We start from the raw sequence: 17334 nt of genomic DNA on the forward strand, positions 1-17334 counted from the left end.
AGTCCAGGGATGACGCTGGGCTGAGGGGGAAATGGGCCTGTTGATGAGGGTCTGAAGCACATCCCGGGAAGCCTTTGGGGACCAGGAAGGGTGTGGAGAGTAGGGTGTCACGGGATAGAGAGAAGGGGTGGAGGGCAGCAGGGCTGCAGGACCCTGGGGAGAGCTGGGTGGGGAGGGGAACTCCACTCCTGACTTTATACCCACACTGGAGAGGTCGGGTCGGCAGCGCTCTGCACCTCTCTTGGCGGGATCTGAGTAGCACCACGGACAGGAGGACAGAGCCCGCAGGGCTGGGGGTGCGCGCCGGGGTGGGTGGGGCGCTAGCAGATCCAGCGGATGAACCTGTCGAAGAAGCCGGGCTGGGCCAGGCTGTCATAGTTCTTCTCACGGAAGACGGCAGCCGTGTCGCCCAGGCTGATCTTGGAGAGCACGTCCATGTCCACGTCGTCGCCCACGGCCACCACGGTGGGCACCACGTTCTGCTTGCGCATGGAGTGCACGGCCTCGTCCAGGCTGTCGTTGCCCGTGACGCCATCCGTGAGAAAAAAAAGTGCACGATGCCCGAGCTCACGTGTGAGAAGGAGTTGAGGTAGCGCGCGCTCTCCAGTGCCTCGTGGATGACCGTCAGGTTGGAGGTCAGTGGGAAGGCCACCTGCTGCTCGCGAGGGCCCCCAAACTGCAGCATCGCCACGCGTGCGTTGAGTGGGTCATCGTCCCTGCGTGCCAGGGTCAGCCGCCGGGACACCTCCTCCACGAAGTGCCGGGCCTTGTGGAAGTTCTGCTCACCTAGCCGCTCGGAGCCGTCCAGCAGGAAGACGATGTCCACGGGCCGCTGGGTGCACTGGGCCACGTACAGCTCTGGGGGGGAAACAGGGGTGGTGGGCAGGGGCGACCCAGGCGAGGCCCTCCCTGGCCCCGCCCTGGCCAAGCCCCTCTCGGGTCGAGCCTACTCTGCCACACCCGGCACTGCCTCCCTCCACGCGCCTGCCCACTGGAGCAACACGGACAGCTGGAGCTTGGGCGGCTGTACCCAAAGCCACCTGTTGTTGGAGCCCCCACACAGCCCCTGGGTGGGGTGCAGAGCCCCACACTGTCTCCTCAGGCCCTCACCTGGAGCAACACGGACAGCTGAAGCTTGGGCAGCTGTACCCAAAGTCACCTGTTGTTGGAGCCCCCACACAGCCCCTGAGCGGGGGTGCAGAGCCCCACACTGTCTCCTCAGGCCCTCACTATCTTTCTTGGTTGTGCCCCCATGAGGAAATGTCTCAAAACCTGAGGACGGAAAGCCCTTTCCACCTACAAGCACCATCTCTGCCAAGTGCTCCTCCAGGCCCTCTTGGCAGGAGCGTCAGCAAAGCCCCTTCACTGGGCCCAAGAACTGGATACCCCAGAAGGGCCTCAGTCCAGGGGGCACGGGGCAGTGGGGGTGGGAGAGAGGGGCAGGAGGCTGTCATCATGTCTGTAATTATGTAAAAAGACCTCGTGAAGACCCTGGCCCTGGAGACCCACCTACAGCTGTGACCCCCTCAGTCCCCCCTGTCCCAGAGCTGCCTGGCGCTGCCCAGGCCACATCTCTCCTGGCCCTCGGAGCATCGGAAAGAGAATGAGCCTAGGTCTCCTCAGACTGGACAAGGCCTTGGTGGGCAGTGGGCACAGGTGTGGCCAGACCCTGCGGTAGCCTAGGTGACTCACTGTTACCTGAGGAGACCCTTGTCCCCTTCTGGGCAGTGAGCAGCCCTGGACATGCCGGACGACACGGGGGCAAGGCTGCAGCCAGGACTGAGGCCAGGCCTCTGGGGGTCACAGGCACCACACACAGCCTGAAACCCACTCCCCACACACGTGGGACCACCTGCCACAGACACGCGGCCCGGCTCCAGCCTCAAGGCCTTACTGGAGACCTCAGCCCCACGGCACCCCTCCTGGACTCTCTCACAGCCCAGGTTTGCCCACCCCTGGGGCTGGCGGCTCAGGGATCCCGTCAGGAAGGAGGTCCTGACCCACAGCACCAATGCCTGAGGCCTCAGCCCAGGACCTGGCTCTGGAGCGGCCGGTGCCCACCTGCGCAGGTGGGTGACCGCTGGGGACCAGCCCCAGCCAGCAGCAGGTCCCCAGCACTTCACTCAGCCACAGCAAGGCGCTCACGATCTTTGTTTTTCAGCTTTTATAGAATGTTGAAGGTGTGCTCACAGCATCTGAGGGACGCCCCCTCCCCGGGGTGTGCCACTACGAGGTGCCAGGCGCCAGCGGACAGGACGCTTTTTTAAGGAGCTTATTAATGACGTAGCTTATGTTGGTGGCAGTGCAAACGAATAGCAGCTTCTTCTCTAAACACACCCAGTTCTCCGGGTGCCCTGACTTCAAGTCCTACAAGCAGGCAGATGTGGGGAGCGCTCTGGTTTTCGGGAAGTTTTCCTCAACAAGGGGTGCCTGGACACAGAGGCCGGAAGCTGAACCAGGAGTGTTGGGGTGTTTAGGAGAGCTCTGCTGTTCCCCTTCTTTCCCTCTGCTGACCCCCCACCCATGGCAGGGAGCCTGAACATGCTTCAGCAGTCCTTAGAGGGCGCCCCTGACCTCCCCGAGGGCCTGGGCAGGAGGAGGACGAGGAGGTGGTGTCTGTGGTCCTCCCCTAACTGTTGGCCAGCTGCTCTGGCAGGTTTGCCCTAATGGGTGATTCTTACGTCCCCTAAATGTGTGAGGAGCCCAGCTAGATGGGGGTCATCAGCTGAATACTGTCCCCCAAAGATGCCTACATCCTAGTCTCAAAGCCTGCGAATGTGACCTTATGTGGCAAAACGGGGCTTTGCAGATGGGCCTAACGTACAGACCTTGAGATGAGAGACTGTCCAGGGCTCTCTGGTTGGCCCTAAATGCCACCTGTGTCCTTTAGGGAGCAGAGGGAGGTTAGGCTACAGAGCGAGGCCATGTGACCATGCAGGCAGCTGGGAGCTGGGAGCTGGAAGCAGGGAGGGCCCTCCCTGGAGCCCCTGGGGGGAGCGAGGCCCTGCTGACACCTTGATTTTGGTGCCAGACCTCCAGCCTGAGACGTTCCTATTGTCACAGCCCCAGCACTGCGGGCGGTCCGGGCAGCCCGGGGAGCGAATGCGGCCCAGCTGGGGCAGCCCCGGCCTCTGGAGCACCGGCAGCCCCGCGGCTTCAGCAGAGCGCTAGCACGGTCTCGGGGTCGCCCACAATGTCCCTGTGCACCAGCTTAAAGGTGTCAATGAACAGCTCCATCCAGTCCTGCCGCTCGCCTCCTGTGGCGAACTTGGCCCGCTCAGCGGTGTAGACCAGCACGGCCACCAGCCTGGAGTAGGCGGCCGGGTCCTGCGTGAGCTCCGTGGCGTTTAGCAACTGTTGGATCTGGGGGATGGTCGTGGGGAAGGAGGCGTCCGGGCCCTCTTCCGTGCGGAGGAAGGTGACCGGGGGCGCATCGCCAGGCCGCGGTCCATCTGCGGGGCATCCAGAGAAGGCTTTAAGGGACTCGGTCAGCGTGAGCGGGCCTCCAGCCGCCCTCCTCGGGCTTCTCTCCTCGGAGATGAGTTGGGATCAAAGCCAGGAATGAGGCTGAGGCTCAGCCGGGGTGGGACGAGGAGACCGGGACGCCGCAGTGCCAGAGCTGAAAGGGCTTTGGGGCCAGCAGCAGGCACATGCCCAGGAGACGGGAGAGAAGGCCTCTGGTCCCCAAGGCCTGAAGAACTACAAGACCCTCGGCCCCACAGCTGCACTGAGACTTGACCAGATGCCAGTATGGCTGCTGACCTCTCAAGGCCATGCCTGGGATGACCCAGCTCCTTAAAACGCTCCACGCTGCCATGAGAACTCAGTCTGTTGCAGCCCGAACCTGGTGACAGGACCCTCTCAGGACAGATACTGTAGAGAGCCTGCAGTTACAACATCTTCTCTGCCCTTGGGGACATAGATCCCCCTCCCAGAACTGTCCCCTCGAGGACCTGGGGGCAGCAAACCCTCAGGGATGCTCTTGCTCTGTCTCCCATCCCCGGGAGGGCAGGGCCTCACTTCCGTGGGCATCTTACTACAACGTGCACCACTGCTGCCGGTCCTAAAGGGGTGAGAAGTCCGTTTCTCTCCTGTGTATGTGCCAGTCAGCACACCCAGGGGGGCCTGGTCACAGGGACCCCCTCCCCACCCCCAGGCCTCTGCGCAGCGGCCGTTAGCCAGTCCCCTGCCTCTGTTTGGGGTAAGTGGACCTCCTCTCCCGCCGTAGTGACCTCGGAATGAGAACTGTCTTTGTCGCCTTCACCCGGAGCCTGGCTTTGCTTCTCTTTGAGTCTTGTGGCCCTGACACAATCACATGGCCTCTGGGTGGACGGGGCCGCTTGGCCTGAAGGTCAGGGCCATGCCAGAGGTGGCAGCCTCACCCCAATGCCTGTCTGCAGCCCCCAAATGCCGAGGACAGTGCCCAGCCGGCGGCAGGCCCCCGCCCCCCCCCCCCCCCCCCCCCCCCCCCCCCCCCCCCCCCCCCCCCCCCCATATTCTATAGTTATGTCTGCTTTCTTTTCTCTGGTCACAATGTCTATTTTACTTGGAAATTTCTAGTCGCTTTAGAGGAGGGTGAGTTTGAGTTTAGTACTAGGCGGGTAGTTGAAAGAGGGTGGGGAGGGGTCTTCCAGGGGCCCCTTCCTTTTCTCTGTCAGGTCCTCGAGGGGAAGGGAGATCACCATCCTGGGGGCCAGCGTTTAACGCTGACACCAGACAAGGACATCACAAGAAAGGGAACTGCAGCCCAAGATCTCTCATGAGCAGAGATTACAAAAAAAATCCACAAAATATCAGCAAATCAAATCCAACAACATAAAAATCCCGATACTCCGTGACTAAGTGGGGTTTGCCCCTGGCCTGCAAGGCTGGTTCAGCATTCAAAAACCAGTGACCGCATCTGTCACAGCAACAGGCTGAAGCAGCAGCCCCGATCGTACCTACAGACCAGACAAGTCGTCTGACAAAGCCATTCATTCCCGGGAGGACTGAGCCGCACGGAGTGAGGGACCTTCCTCAGCGCGGTCGGGAGCAGCTGTAAAGAGCCTCCGCTGGCATGGAACACAGGTCCAGGCCGGGCGAGGATGCCGGGCCACTGCCTGGCCTGGGCACCGGGGTCTGGGGTCTGGTTTCTAGCCTAGAGGGGTCACATTTACTACGGGACACACCCCAGCAGGGTTTCGGGTGGTTCTGGCCACCACACACAGCCGTTCCCATAGGGACCCCACGCCCAGGCAGTCTCTGGATGACACCACAGCTGGGTCACACGTATGACTTCCATGAGCATTTCCTTGAAAGTTCTCTGTCAGAATAAGTGGGAACCCTGGCCCCCACTCAATATGTTCCTTCCCTCAGGCACCTCAGCACCTTCGAACCTGCCTGGTGGGCCCTGGCTGCCGGGCCAGGAGCCTGTGCACAAGCCCAGTGTACACGCAGATGTGGGTGCCCTCTGCCAACCTGCCAACACGGCCCCGCCCCTCTACGCAGCTCCGCCTTCCAGAGCCATCTCCAGTCCCACCTCAGCGCTCCTGGGAGGGGACAGGCAGGTGCCCATATCCCAGCGGGAGGGGCCAGCAATGGCTCCAAGACCCAGGCCGGCAGGACGCAGGGAGTGCCAAAGGGGGCTCAGCTCCTGCCACCCTGGGGCAGAGGTGGCAGCATGATGCCCAGAGGAGTGACAACGCTATTTTGAGGGGACCCCTTGGGGACAGCCTCTCTGTGCCTCCAGGGCCAGCCACGCACACAATGCACCAGTTGGGCGGGTCCCCTAAACACAGGCTGGAGTCCTTCCCAGAGGGAAGATGGATGAGCCCCCAGAGGCCTCAGGGAGCCATTAGCCTCTGTGTTCACCTCCCAGAAGGTTTTAAATTAACCATTTTCTTTACTGGATCCAGGGCTTTCACCTTTGGCGGCCAGGGGCATGACCCTGGGGGTCTGTCTCTCCCCTGTGCACCAAGTTCAGGGCCAGGCCCTCAGCACCCCTCCCCACATGTGCCAAGTGGGTGGGACAGCAATGGCACTGGAGACACCAAACCCTGGGCCCCCCAGCCCCTTCTCAGACATGCTGAGGCCCAGGGGGCTGAGAAACCCATGGGCCTCACTAAGGCGGGGGGCCCACAGTGCATTCCTTGCAAGGTCCTCTGGGCCCCCGTCACTGCTAGTCTGAGGGCTGCTCGGTGGCTCCCCGTGTTACCTGTTTGGCAGGGAAGGTCCGGGCACACGATCTGGGGGTCTAGGAGAGAGGAAAGGAGGCCAGGGGTCCTGGTCAGGCTCCTCTGTCCAGGGCGGGCTGGGCTCCCTCGGTGGCCCACAGACACCCAGCCCCTGCCCTCCCAGGGTCCCCTTCCCTCCTGCAGGGACAAGGGCTGGGCAGGCCGGGGAGGCAGGAGGCCCAGCGCCGCTCACCCGGGCACAGGACGTCCTCCATGTCGTCGATGAACTTCTCGGCCACCAGGTCGGAGAACAGCGTCATGTTGCGCACCTGCTGGGGCTTGTCGCACGCGATGGAGTTGAGGTTCTCGCTCTCGTGTTTCTCATGGAACATGTCCCCGATGCCGATGGCCGTCACTGTGACATCGTGGTTGCACAGCGCCCGCAGGTTGAGGTCGTCGTCCCGGGGGTCGTGTCGGCCATCCGTGATGACCACTGCGAACACGCGGGTCTTCTTGCGCCGGCTTTCCTTAATCAGCTTGTTGTAGGCGAACTTGAGGGCGGAGGGCGTCCAGGTGCCGCCCGCGATCCACTCGAGGTTCTTGACGGCCTCCTTGAAGCTGGACAGCGAGTTGATGCGCTCGTCGTCCAGCTGGATGGCCTCGAAGGTGCCCTCGTGGCTGTACTGCACGACGCCCACTCTGGTCCCTGCGGCGGCCGGGTGCGGGCGTGAGAGGCTGTCTGCGTCACCCCACGCGCTCGCCACCCTCAAGTGGGGGCCGTGGGACCCTTGGCCAAGCTAACATCCCTCCCAGGACTGGATGTCAGGGTGTCCTGCCCAGGGTCTCCTGCCCCCGCCCTGAGGGTGCAGCTGACCTGTCTCGGACTTGGGGTCCTTGGCGATGGCCCCCAGCCTGTTGACCACGTTGATGACGAAGTTCTTCTCCAGTGTGAAGTTGGTGTAGCCGATGCTCTCAGAGCTGTCGATGACGAACACCACGTCCAGGGCGCCACACCGCTTCTCACAGTCTGTGGGCCGGCAGAGGGGCGATGGCTGCGTGCACCGGCCCCCGCCCAGGACACCCCCCACAGGGCGCACAGCCCGGTGCACCGTGGGAAATGATCACCACCAGGGGGAGGGTGGGACTCTATGACCCCGACCTCTGGGCGTGACCCCAACCCTTGGATGATGACCCTGACTGCTGGGTGAGAGCCGGGCAACCCAGCAGCACCCCCGTGCGGGGACTGAGACTCACCACAGCACCCGCACGTCTCCCGCACGTAGGTCATGACGTCGCACTCCTGCAACACAGTGTGTCAGTCCAGCCAGGACGGCAACCCGAGAGGGGCCAGGGGTCTGCAGTCCTGCTCCCCTCGCCTCTGACCTCACCCTGCTGACCTCCTGCTGAACCCCCCCACTGACCTTGCCCTGCTGACCGTGACTTGCTGACTTCATGCTAACACCCCTGCTGACCTCGCCTGCTGACCCCACTCCTTCTGACCTCGCCCTCTGACACTGTCCTTGCTTTTCGGTTTTAGGAGGGACACTGATTCCATCCCCAACTGGTACCTACCGTGAGGCCGGGGTCTCCGGGGGGTCCAGGCTCTCCCTGGAGGAGAAGGACGACAGTGAGAGGTGACCACTGGGGCTGAGCAGGGTCCCTGCACCTGGCCCTGGGCTTCCACCACAGGCAGAGCCCTGTGGTTCAGGGTGTGTGTTGGCCTGACTGGCCCAGAGGCTATGGCCTGAGGGCCCTATGGACGGGGAACTGACCTACCTCGGGTCCTGGGGATCCTCTTGGCCCCCGAGGGCCTGGCTCACCAGGGGGACCAGGATCTGCCTGAGAAGGAAAAAAAGCAGGTCGGCTCAGCAAACACCTATACACCTCCCTTGCTTCTAGGATGAGGAGAGACGAGGAGGGAGGAGGAGAGAGGAGGAGGGAAGGGAAGAGAGGAGGAGGAGGAGGGCTGAGAAAGGAGGAGGGAGAAGGAGGGATGAAGAGAGAGAAGGAGGAAGGAGGAGGAGGGATGAGGAGAGAGGAGGAGGAGGATGGAGAAGGAGGGAGCAGGAGGGAGGAGGAGGGATAAGGAGAGAGGAGGGCTGAGAAAGGAGGAGGGAGGAGGGATGAGGAGGACACTTACAGGCTCGCCCTTTTCTCCTTTCCGCCCAGGTGCTCCTTTCACTCCGAAGTCACCTCTGCCCCCCTGGGACACAGGACACAGGTTAGCCCCGGTGGAGGGACATCGTGGGAGAGCTCTGCTTGCCCCCTCCCAGTCTCCCAAGACCTCCAGTGGGTCTTCCGGGGACACAGACGTGTTCTGTCCAGGAAAACCCGGGCCTGGCTCTTGGGGTCAGTGAGGTGGCAGCAGCACAGGGCGTTTCAGGCGAGCACGGGTTTTGGTTTGAGAGAGACTAGTACTCAGCCAGCTGGCGACCACACACAGCACTCAGCATGGGGCAGCTGCTGGTGCCAAGCCCGGGGTGAGGGCGCGGCGCTCCAGCCACCGGAGCAGGGCACCGACCACCCAAGGCAGGTGCAGAGGGGCCCTCCGTACCTCGGGGCCAGGTGGGCCTGGCTCGCCTCTTTCTCCCTGGAAGAAAGCACAGGTGGGGGTTACTCAGCACAGACCCCCGAGAGCTGGTGTGCTGACCCCTGGGGCATAGCTGGGGACCTGGAGGCTGTCTGCTGCCTCCTCCCTTCCCTGGTCTCAGTTGTCACAATCTGTGGGCGAATGCTGCCTGGGCTGAGTCCCAGACAATTCCTGAGGACCCGAGTCTGCACTCAACGTGTGACTCCCGAGCCCCTCGCACCCTGTCCCCCGTGGGGAGGCCCTCCAGGGAACTAGAGGGAATCTTCAGGGCCCTCCCGTCAATGCCCACCCCTCCCTGGGGGCTCCAATCCCACACCAGGACTCACAGGCGCTCCTCGGGGTCCTGGGTAGCTGAATCCAGGTCTGCCAGGGTCTCCCTGGAGGAAGGGGGAGGCCGGTCAGGGAAGGTCAGAGGGAAATGTGAATGAATAGTCAGCATGGACCGAGGCCCAGGGTCTGGGCGGCTGGTCTGACCAGATGGGGCCTTGGGGAGGGTGTGCTACCCCCCAGGTGAGGACGGGAGGGCTGCCTGGCCCCCTGCCGTCCTCCCACATCCAGGGCTGGCAGGCACACTCCAGGCTAGAGCTGAGAACAGCCTAACCCTCCCCCCACCTCTTCCCAATCCAGGCAGGAGGGGGTGTACCTTTGGACCAGGCTGTCCGGAGTCTCCGCGGGGACCAGCATCACCGGGGTCTCCCCGAGATCCCTGAGGTCAGAGAGAAAGTGGGGAGTTGGCACAAGCAGACTGACTATGTCCAGCTCTGACCACTAGGCAACACTACCCTGCTGCCCTGCTGCCCTCAGGGTCACTGCCTGGTCCCTCCTCTTCCACATGCCCCCCTTGGGGCTCCCAGGACCCACCTCTGCCTCTGGCTCACCACCCTGACCTGGTAAAGCTGGACCCCTCAGAGCAGGGCCAGGATGTGAGGGGACAGTGTCCTGCTCAGGACAAGAGGACTGCAGAGCAGGGGAGTGAGACGCTGAGGCTGAAGGACAGACGGGGACCTGAGTCCCAGAACCACAGGCCCCTCCCCAGTGTCCTGCCACTGACCTGCTTCCCAGGCTCCCCCAGAGCCCCAGGGGGGCCTCTGGGTCCAGGCAGGCCGCGGTCTCCCTGGAAAGAAAGGGCGCCTCAGAGATCCTGTCATCAGCACTGTAGACGGCGAAGGATGGGGAGGGGAGGGCCGCTGCCCCCCAGGAGGTCCTGGGCATGGCCTCAGTCCTCAGCCCTGACCACAGACCTGGCAGGGTCTGCAGGGAGGGAAGGACAGGGGGTCCCAGGCTCATCCCCCTCCAGCCAGGGTGCTGGGTGCCGCCTGCCACCCACTTACCTTGGCTCCTTTGCCGCCAACCTCCCCAGCCAGGCCCCGGGGTCCCTCGGGGCCAGGATCGCCCTGTGAGAAGAGAGGCCCAGTTATCTGTGGTGTGTGTGGGAGGAGGTGGAGGAGGGGCCATTGAACTGCCTGGAGAGGACCCCAGGTTGGGAGGGTGAGGCTGAGATAGCGGCCCTGCCCGCTCAGCCCCTCAGGGCAGGGGTCCCCACGCATTCCCAGAGGAGGGGGCCCCTCTTCTGAGCCCTTCTCCATACCTCACGGGAAACTCAGATTTATCATGGAGACAGGACCTCCTGCACCAGCCCCAGGAGCCGGTGTGGTGGGTGCTGAGGAGCAGCCCGCAGCCTGCACAGCTGTGCTTGCCCCGCCCAGCTTCCCCAGTGGGCAGTGCAGGCGGGGGCGCCCTGGCTGCCGCCTGCTTCCCCAGACCCTGAAGAGGGTGTCCCACCGACAGAGGCCCCGGGTCCCTTCTGTTCTCCCTTGTCACCGGGAACCACCAGCACCACTGTGAGAACCCGGTGCAGAGGCAGACGTGTCTACGCACCCCGTTTCCCCAACATGAACACTCACCTTTTCGCCTTTGGGGCCCTCGCCGCCTGGGCTGCCCTTGGTGCCAGGGTCTCCCCTGCGCCCCTGCAGAGAGTGGGTGTGTGGGTGGGGGCCCTGATGGTGGGGGCCACAGGAGGACCCACACTCTACCCATGAGGACTCTGGCTTTGGGGTCTGGAGGCCCCTCAAGAGGGCTTCAGCCCAGATCCTCATTCTCTGCCAGGGGGGTTTGGTCCCAGCCGAGGATTTAGGAAATGAGGGAGGGCTCCCGGTCAGCTGTCTGTCCAGGCTGAGTTCCTGTGGACTGACTGGGACCTGGCTTGGACCGGCTATGGTATAGTCACTCAGCCCCTTCCGGCCGGGCCAGGCCTCAGGACACATCCCCTGGAGGATCAGCCCTGGGGCTGGGCCCTTCCGCCCTGAGGCAGGACACTCCAGGTGGGGTGAGGATGCTGTAGGGGACCCATGGAGCATGTGCCCGGGTTTATGCTGAGCCCTCAGAGGTGCCCTGCCAGGAGGGCAAGGTGAGTACGCCGGGCCACCTCATGGGCACTGAGTGTCTGGCAGGGGGGTGGCTGAACCCTTCCTCTGTGGTAATGGGGTCATGGAGGCACTGGGGACCCCTCGGGCTCAGAGGCCCCGAGCAGGGCACAGCCAGGAGGGCTGGGCAGGCAGCTGGAGGAGACGTGCTCTGGACCTTGGGCCTGAGGGGCCTGAGGGGCCTGAAGGATGTAAACTCACAGCCTCGCCTTTGGGTCCCCGGGGCCCGGGCCCGCCTTTGGCTCCTTTCACGCCAGAACTTCCTGGGGCTCCGTTGTTGCCTTGATAGCCCTGCGGAGAGGTAACAGCTCAGCCAGGCAGGATGGCCCAGGCCACTTCGGCAGGCTCGGCCTCCCTTGGTCTGGCAGTGGGACAGAGAGGCTGGTGGCCTGCTCAGGGCATGGGCTGTCCCTACTGCTTCCCACTTCGGTGGGTCCAGTGGGCACTCTGATGAGTGGCGGGGGCAGGACAGCAGGGACCCTCAAGGGCACTTGCCTTGCTTCCCTTGGCCCCGTCCTCTCCTGGGGGCCCTCTGCGTCCTGGGCGGCCAGCGTCCCCCTGGAAGGATTTGGAGAAATCAGCGTCACGTCCTTTGGATGCTGGCCATGGGGCAGGGCTCTGGAGGCGCTGGGGGCTCGTGCCTCCCCTCCCATGTAGGCGGAGCACACTCTTGGGGGGCAGGGCCCCCATGCAGCTCCAGGTGAATTAATCAGACATGGGCCTTGTCTGTGCGTGCTGGCTTCTCGGGGACAGGCTGCCTTCCTGGTCCTCCAGGGTCCTGGGCAGCCAGGGGAGTGGCTGCAGGCAGCACAGTGGTGCCTCAGGTGGCCTAAGAGGCAGAACCCCACAGGCATCTGAGAGCCTTCCACAGGAGCCCCCTGGAGGCCTGGGAGAAGGGTGGGCTTGCTGCTACGGCCATTCAGGCACCCCGCAGCTGCCTGAGCCGGGCCACACGGTCCTGAGATAGACATGAGCTGGTGAAGCTCCTGAGGGCACCCTACAGCCCCCTCAGCATGGGCACCCCACAGCCTCCCAGGCAGAACACGCCTAAGCCTCCTCCCCCCGACTGCCTGGTCAGCGGGGACAGGTCCCCTCCGCTGTGCTTCTCGGCCCAGATGCCTCCCCCAGAGGCTGGGCACCTGGAGGGCAGTGACCCGGTCTGCTCTGGCCGCCACCACCCTGGCGAGGCCGCCTACCTTGGCACCTTGGTCTCCGGGTTCCCCAGGACTGCCTGCGTCCCCTGGGTAGCCGTCGAGGCCCTGTGAGGGAAGGGGGAGAGAGGCTGTCCTGGGTCTCTTGCTGCGAGCTGCACTTGGGGTTTCCCCATTAGCGCAGGGTCAGCTGACATGGGGAAGGTGACCAGCGTCGCCCGCAATGTCTGAACTGGACGCTCTGCCTGAGTCTCAGTGGCCAGAATCCACCGGGGCTGGGCAGGATGCTCAGACAAACCCTAGAGCCGAGCTCGTCAGGACTCTGGGAAGCCCCAGAAGCCATTTCGTCCTGTTGTGGCCCCAGCCCAGGCTGATCTCTGGTGGGGTTGGGGACAGGCAGGGCAGAGCTGAAGGAAGAATCCAAGCTCAGGGACTCCCAGCTTCCCCACTCCCACCTGGAGCCTGGAGCCTCTACAGGGCACCACCTTAATGTGAGGAGGAGCCAAGGCCATGCTTACCCGACTCCCGGGGTCTCCCTTGCAGCCAGGGGGTCCAATGCGCCCCAGCTTGCCCTGAAAGACGAGAGGGGAGCAGATGTGTCAGGGGTGAGATTCAGGGACGATGCACCAATGACAGGTGTAAATGGCAGGCGAAGTCCATGCTGGTCTATACCCACTGGGCACACGCGTGTGACTGTGCCCTTTAATGGCTCGAATGTTACGATGGCATCTCTGTGGAGGAGGGAGAGTCCCTGGCTGCAGATGTGAGCATGAGTGTCCGCAGTGCCCCCTTCATGTGTGTGCATGCCTGTGTGCATGTGAGACATGTGTGCATGTGAGACATGTCGGCGGTTGATTTTGCACTTGATGCTTGTGTACATGTGTGTATGTATGCGAACTACCACTCAGGCCATTCTGAGGTTCTGCAGAGTAGACTTGGAAGTTCCTACAGGGCTCGGCCTTGGTTTTAAGAAGCAAATGCCTATTTATGCTCTTGTGATGCCCTCGTTTGTCCTGCATCCCCTGGACAGGTAGAAACTGGGGGTGCTGAAGCCACAAATTGCGGGCAGTGGCCAGGGGGCCAGGTCTAGAGGCCCGGCCCCAGGGAGGGATCTGAGAGACTGAGATACCGCTGTGCACGACCCTCATGCCCGGCCCAGGACGCAGACCCAGGAGCACTACCTTCTGTCCATCGGTCCCGTTCTTGCCGGCCAGGCCGGGGGCGCCCTGTGGGGAGGAGGAAGAGAGACTCTCCTCAGTCCTGATCATCATCCCCTTGGAGCAGCAGGAAGGGGGGTGCCCTGCTCGCCCAGCCCACCACCTGGCTTACCTTCCGCCCATCGGCTCCAAATTCTCCCTGCAGAAGGAAAGTGAGGCCGTTAGCTCAGATCTCCAGCATCACAGACCCGCTGCCTTAGGGACCCAAGTCTGCCCTCGGCAAACATGAGGCCAGAAGGACCCCAGACCAAGGCCACCACCAGCACGAAGCCCATCATGCCCCCAGCAGGAGCCACAGGCGGGCTCGCTGAGGACACTGGGGAGTTGTGGCCGAGGCTCACGCAGAGGCTGTGTGCAGTCTGGCTGCTCCGACTTGAAATCTCACCTTCTCTCCTTTGAAACCAGGAACACCCTGAGGTCGGAAGGAAAGAAAAGCAGCGTTATGGCGGGGCGTGTGCACGGGACCCAGCAGGCCACCAGAGCGGGGGGTGGCCGGTGGCCTCAGGCGGGGAGGCCTGACCAGGGCTCAGGCTAGACACTAGGTTTGGGGACAACACTCAGAATGGTGCTTCACTTCCCTGGGTCTGGGGGGAGAGCGGGGGAGGGCTTGCTGGGCCAGAGACATCTCGATCCTATGGGCTGGCCCCACCTGGAGCCAGGCAGCCCTGGGCTTGTCCCCAAGTCCCCAGCCACTGGGACGGGGCCAGGGGCAACTTGCCTTGGGTCCTGGGAATCCGATGGGTCCTTCAATGCCTGGATCCCCCTGTGGGAAAAGAACAGAGGGCCGTGGGTGTAACCTCAGCCTGGGGAGCAGGAGCTGCTGCAGCGGGTGGGGGGGCACTTACCTGCCGGCCCTTCTGTCCAGGCTCTCCAGGCTCCCCCATGTTGCCCTTGGCGCCCTGCAAGCAGACAGCACAAAAGGGGTAAACCAAGGCAGGGAGGGGCAGGGTGGGGCACTAGGGACCCTGTCACTGGCTTCTGGGAGGTAGAAGAGTAAGTCTCAGGGTTAGAGTGACTTGGCTGCTGGTCCCACCCAGGTGACAACGGCAATGCCGCGGGACGTCCTAGAGGAGGGCCAGCTGCCCCTGAGAACCCTGGCCTGTCAGACCAGGGCCCGTTTTGATCCTGTTTCTCTGAGCCTGACGGACAGCCCCGGGGTGGGGCACCCGCCAGGCCTCTGCAGCGGCGACACCGGCCTAGGCGGCACCCACCCTCGAGGGCACACTGCTCAAGACACCAACTTGATTACTTTATAAGAGTATTTTAATGGCAAATCTTCACTTAAAAAGTACCCCTACTCTTCTCAAAATGCCATTTAAACGGAAGTATATAAAAATGGAATTTTAGTTCCTTCCGGGTCAGAAGTGTTGCGCCCATGGAGGTTTAGTTGGCCCTGAATTCATAGTTCAAGAGGGGGCGGGGGCTTCCGGGCAGGGCAGACCCCAGGGTGGTCTGGGTAGCTTACCTTTTGTCCGCGGTAGCCCTTGGGGCCAGGGGGCCCGGGGATCTCCAGACAGCTCACCTTGTAGCACTGAAACAAGAAGGCAGTGAGGCCAGAATGATGGGTCCCAGTTGAGAGGGAGGGAGAGATGGAGGGAGGATACTGCCCGGGTCCCCGGCCTGCTGGGGGTGGGCCGTCCGAGCACGGGGCTGGATGAAGGACCAGGCTCAGGAGGTGCCCACCAGGGTGGGGCTCTACATAGCCTCTAGTCAAGTTTTGGAAACCGAGGCTGGGTTGAGCAATGACTGACAGTAGCAAGGACTCAATAGCGGTTGGCTAGGCGTCCTTGTGCCTGCGTGTGACCCCACTGTGTTGTGAGCAGCTTTCTAGGGGAGGGTGTGCTTGTAGGAGCCTAGCTGAGTGGGAAGCACTCCTTCCTGGGCTGTGAGCTGGGATGCACAGGAGTGGGGCCATGTCAGGGACCCAGGGCTGCAGATCCTGCGCTGGGCACCCAACCGCCGCCCATCTTCTCTTGGACTGGCTCAGGTGCACGGAGCCCGGCAGTCCAGAGAGCCACCCTCAAACTCAACGCTCATCCACTTGGCGTGTGCTAAGTGGGTGATCCTAATGCCGACCTCCTGGGTTTAAACAGCCTGGTTCAGGTCAGAAGCCCTTTGCCCCAAACTCAAGAGTCTCAGGCCCTACGTGGAGCAGAGGGGTCTCTCTCCCTGCCTCCGGGGAGTGCCAGGGAGCTGGCAAAGCGAGGCGTGTGATCTTTGCTGGGTCAGCGCCTCAGAGGCCCCAGGGCACACCCGGCGGGGCTGGCATGGACAGAAATGCCTCTCACCTCTCCATAGGCCTCATGTTTCTGCAGAAAAGACAGAGAGAAACCCTGGTTAGCCACGAGCTGGTGATCGGGCAGCTCCGCATCCAGCAGAGAACGCGGGACATCGGAGAAGGCAGGGCCCTGACCAGAGTTCACCCCCTTCATTCACCAAGGGGGTCGCTGATGCCCAGTGACCAGGTCCCAGGGCTCTGCACCTCACTCCCCACCCCACACCCAGTGGGTGGACCGTGGCCCTGGGAGGAGGGGCCGCTGCAGTCGCTCACCATGACCTTGATGATGCGGTTGATGGTGTCCTGGTCGATCTCGGTGGAGTCGGGCAGCATGGTGGCGTAGTTGCTGCGATAGAGCTCCTGGGGCGTGCTGGCGATTTCCCGCAGGCCCTGCTCGTTCAGGTTCCTGTTGGGGGCCACGGCAAAGAGCCGGATGCCCTCCTCACGGGCCCGCTCAGCCTGCATCTTGATGCCACCGCACGGGCTGCCAGTGACGTGGCCGTCGGTGATGACCACCGCGAAGTTGACCGCGCCGTTGCTCCTGTGCTGCCGGATCTCCCGGGTCATGTTAGCCAGCGCGCAGTCGGTGAACGTGCCACGGCGGAAGGAGCGGATACTCTGCAGGCCCTTGGTGAAGGAGGCCCTGTCGCTGCCCGGCGGGCTGAACACCTCCACCTGGTCGGAGAAGTGCAGGCCGCCATAGCGCCAGCTCAGGGCCACCTGGTCCAGGTACAGCTCGTCCTGCAGTTGGCTGATGAACTGCGGCACGAACTGCTGCATGTGGTAGAGCAGGCTGTCGGTGGGGGACTGCATGGTGACGCTCTCCGAGGTGTCCAGCACAAAGTACACGTTGACCGGGCAGTCGGCTTTCTCTGGGGGACACAGGAGGAGTCAGGGGGCTGCACACGGAGGGCCTGCGGTGAGCCATCCTGGGGCTCTGTGCACACGGGTGGTCCTGGGCTCTGCCCCCCACCAGCCTCACCAGCACGCTGGGCCCTGGCTCCCAACCGGCTGTCCCTGCTGCCGCTTTGGTCACCCAGGAGTCCCGGCCCCTGCGGCTGTACCTGGGCAGTTGCTGCCTCTCTCCGATGTGTCGGGTGCGATGACCTCCTGCTGCTGGGCGTGCAGGGTCCCCAGGAGGCCCCAGAGCAGGAGGATGGAGCGGGAGCCTCGGAGCATCTTGGCAGCACCGGTGGGCGGTCCCTGACGTCCTGCAACAGGGAAGAGCAGCCGCTGCAGACAGAGGCCCGTGCGTGGGTCTTGGAGCCCCTCCTGGTCCCAACGGTGGGGGTGGCACACACCGAGGGTCAGCCAGCACCTGGGCTAAGGGACCCTGGATGGCCACAAGCATTGAGTGGGCACAGAGACCGCGAGCTTTGGGCTCCGTTCTGGGTGGGATTAGCACGTTCGCCGCTGTCCCTGCCCTGGAGCCTCCGTCGGAAGACAGCCCGATTCTTGGGAACTGGAAGCATCGTGAGGACCCTGGGGAGGGTGCTGGGGGCAGGGCAGGGGGGTCAGCTGGG

The 17334-nt window shown here is 63.3% G+C and overlaps 2 protein-coding genes across 2 annotated transcripts; both read right to left on the bottom strand.

Annotated features, from left to right (window-relative positions):
- Window positions 1-236: 236 nt before the first annotated feature.
- On the bottom strand, window positions 237-1309 carry LOC106728253 (collagen alpha-2(VI) chain-like). Its single transcript, XM_014549948.1, has 4 exons — window positions 1231-1309; window positions 985-1110; window positions 746-858; window positions 237-704 (listed from the first exon to the last, which is right to left on the bottom strand). The coding sequence occupies exons 1-4, from the start codon at window positions 1307-1309 to the stop codon at window positions 321-323; spliced, it is 702 nt and encodes a 233-aa protein (XP_014405434.1). The 3' UTR covers window positions 237-320.
- An 840-nt stretch (window positions 1310-2149) lies between these two features.
- Window positions 2150-17076, bottom strand: COL6A2 (collagen, type VI, alpha 2). The gene is made up of 27 exons (XM_005878922.2): window positions 16876-17076; window positions 16085-16683; window positions 15822-15842; window positions 14999-15064; window positions 14379-14432; window positions 14252-14296; window positions 13919-13945; window positions 13646-13672; window positions 13498-13542; window positions 12835-12888; window positions 12362-12424; window positions 11661-11723; window positions 11367-11456; window positions 10647-10709; window positions 10074-10136; window positions 9794-9856; window positions 9386-9448; window positions 9069-9119; window positions 8707-8742; window positions 8293-8355; window positions 7929-7991; window positions 7725-7760; window positions 7407-7452; window positions 7027-7179; window positions 6406-6858; window positions 6194-6232; window positions 2150-3452 (listed from the first exon to the last, which is right to left on the bottom strand). The coding sequence occupies exons 1-27, from the start codon at window positions 16988-16990 to the stop codon at window positions 3157-3159; spliced, it is 2757 nt and encodes a 918-aa protein (XP_005878984.1). The 5' UTR covers window positions 16991-17076; the 3' UTR covers window positions 2150-3156.
- Window positions 17077-17334: the final 258 nt, after the last annotated feature.

The sequence above is a fragment of the Myotis brandtii genome, unplaced genomic scaffold (genome assembly GCF_000412655.1).
Source record: "Myotis brandtii unplaced genomic scaffold, ASM41265v1 scaffold577, whole genome shotgun sequence".
In the NCBI taxonomy this organism is placed as follows: Eukaryota; Metazoa; Chordata; class Mammalia; order Chiroptera; family Vespertilionidae; genus Myotis; species Myotis brandtii.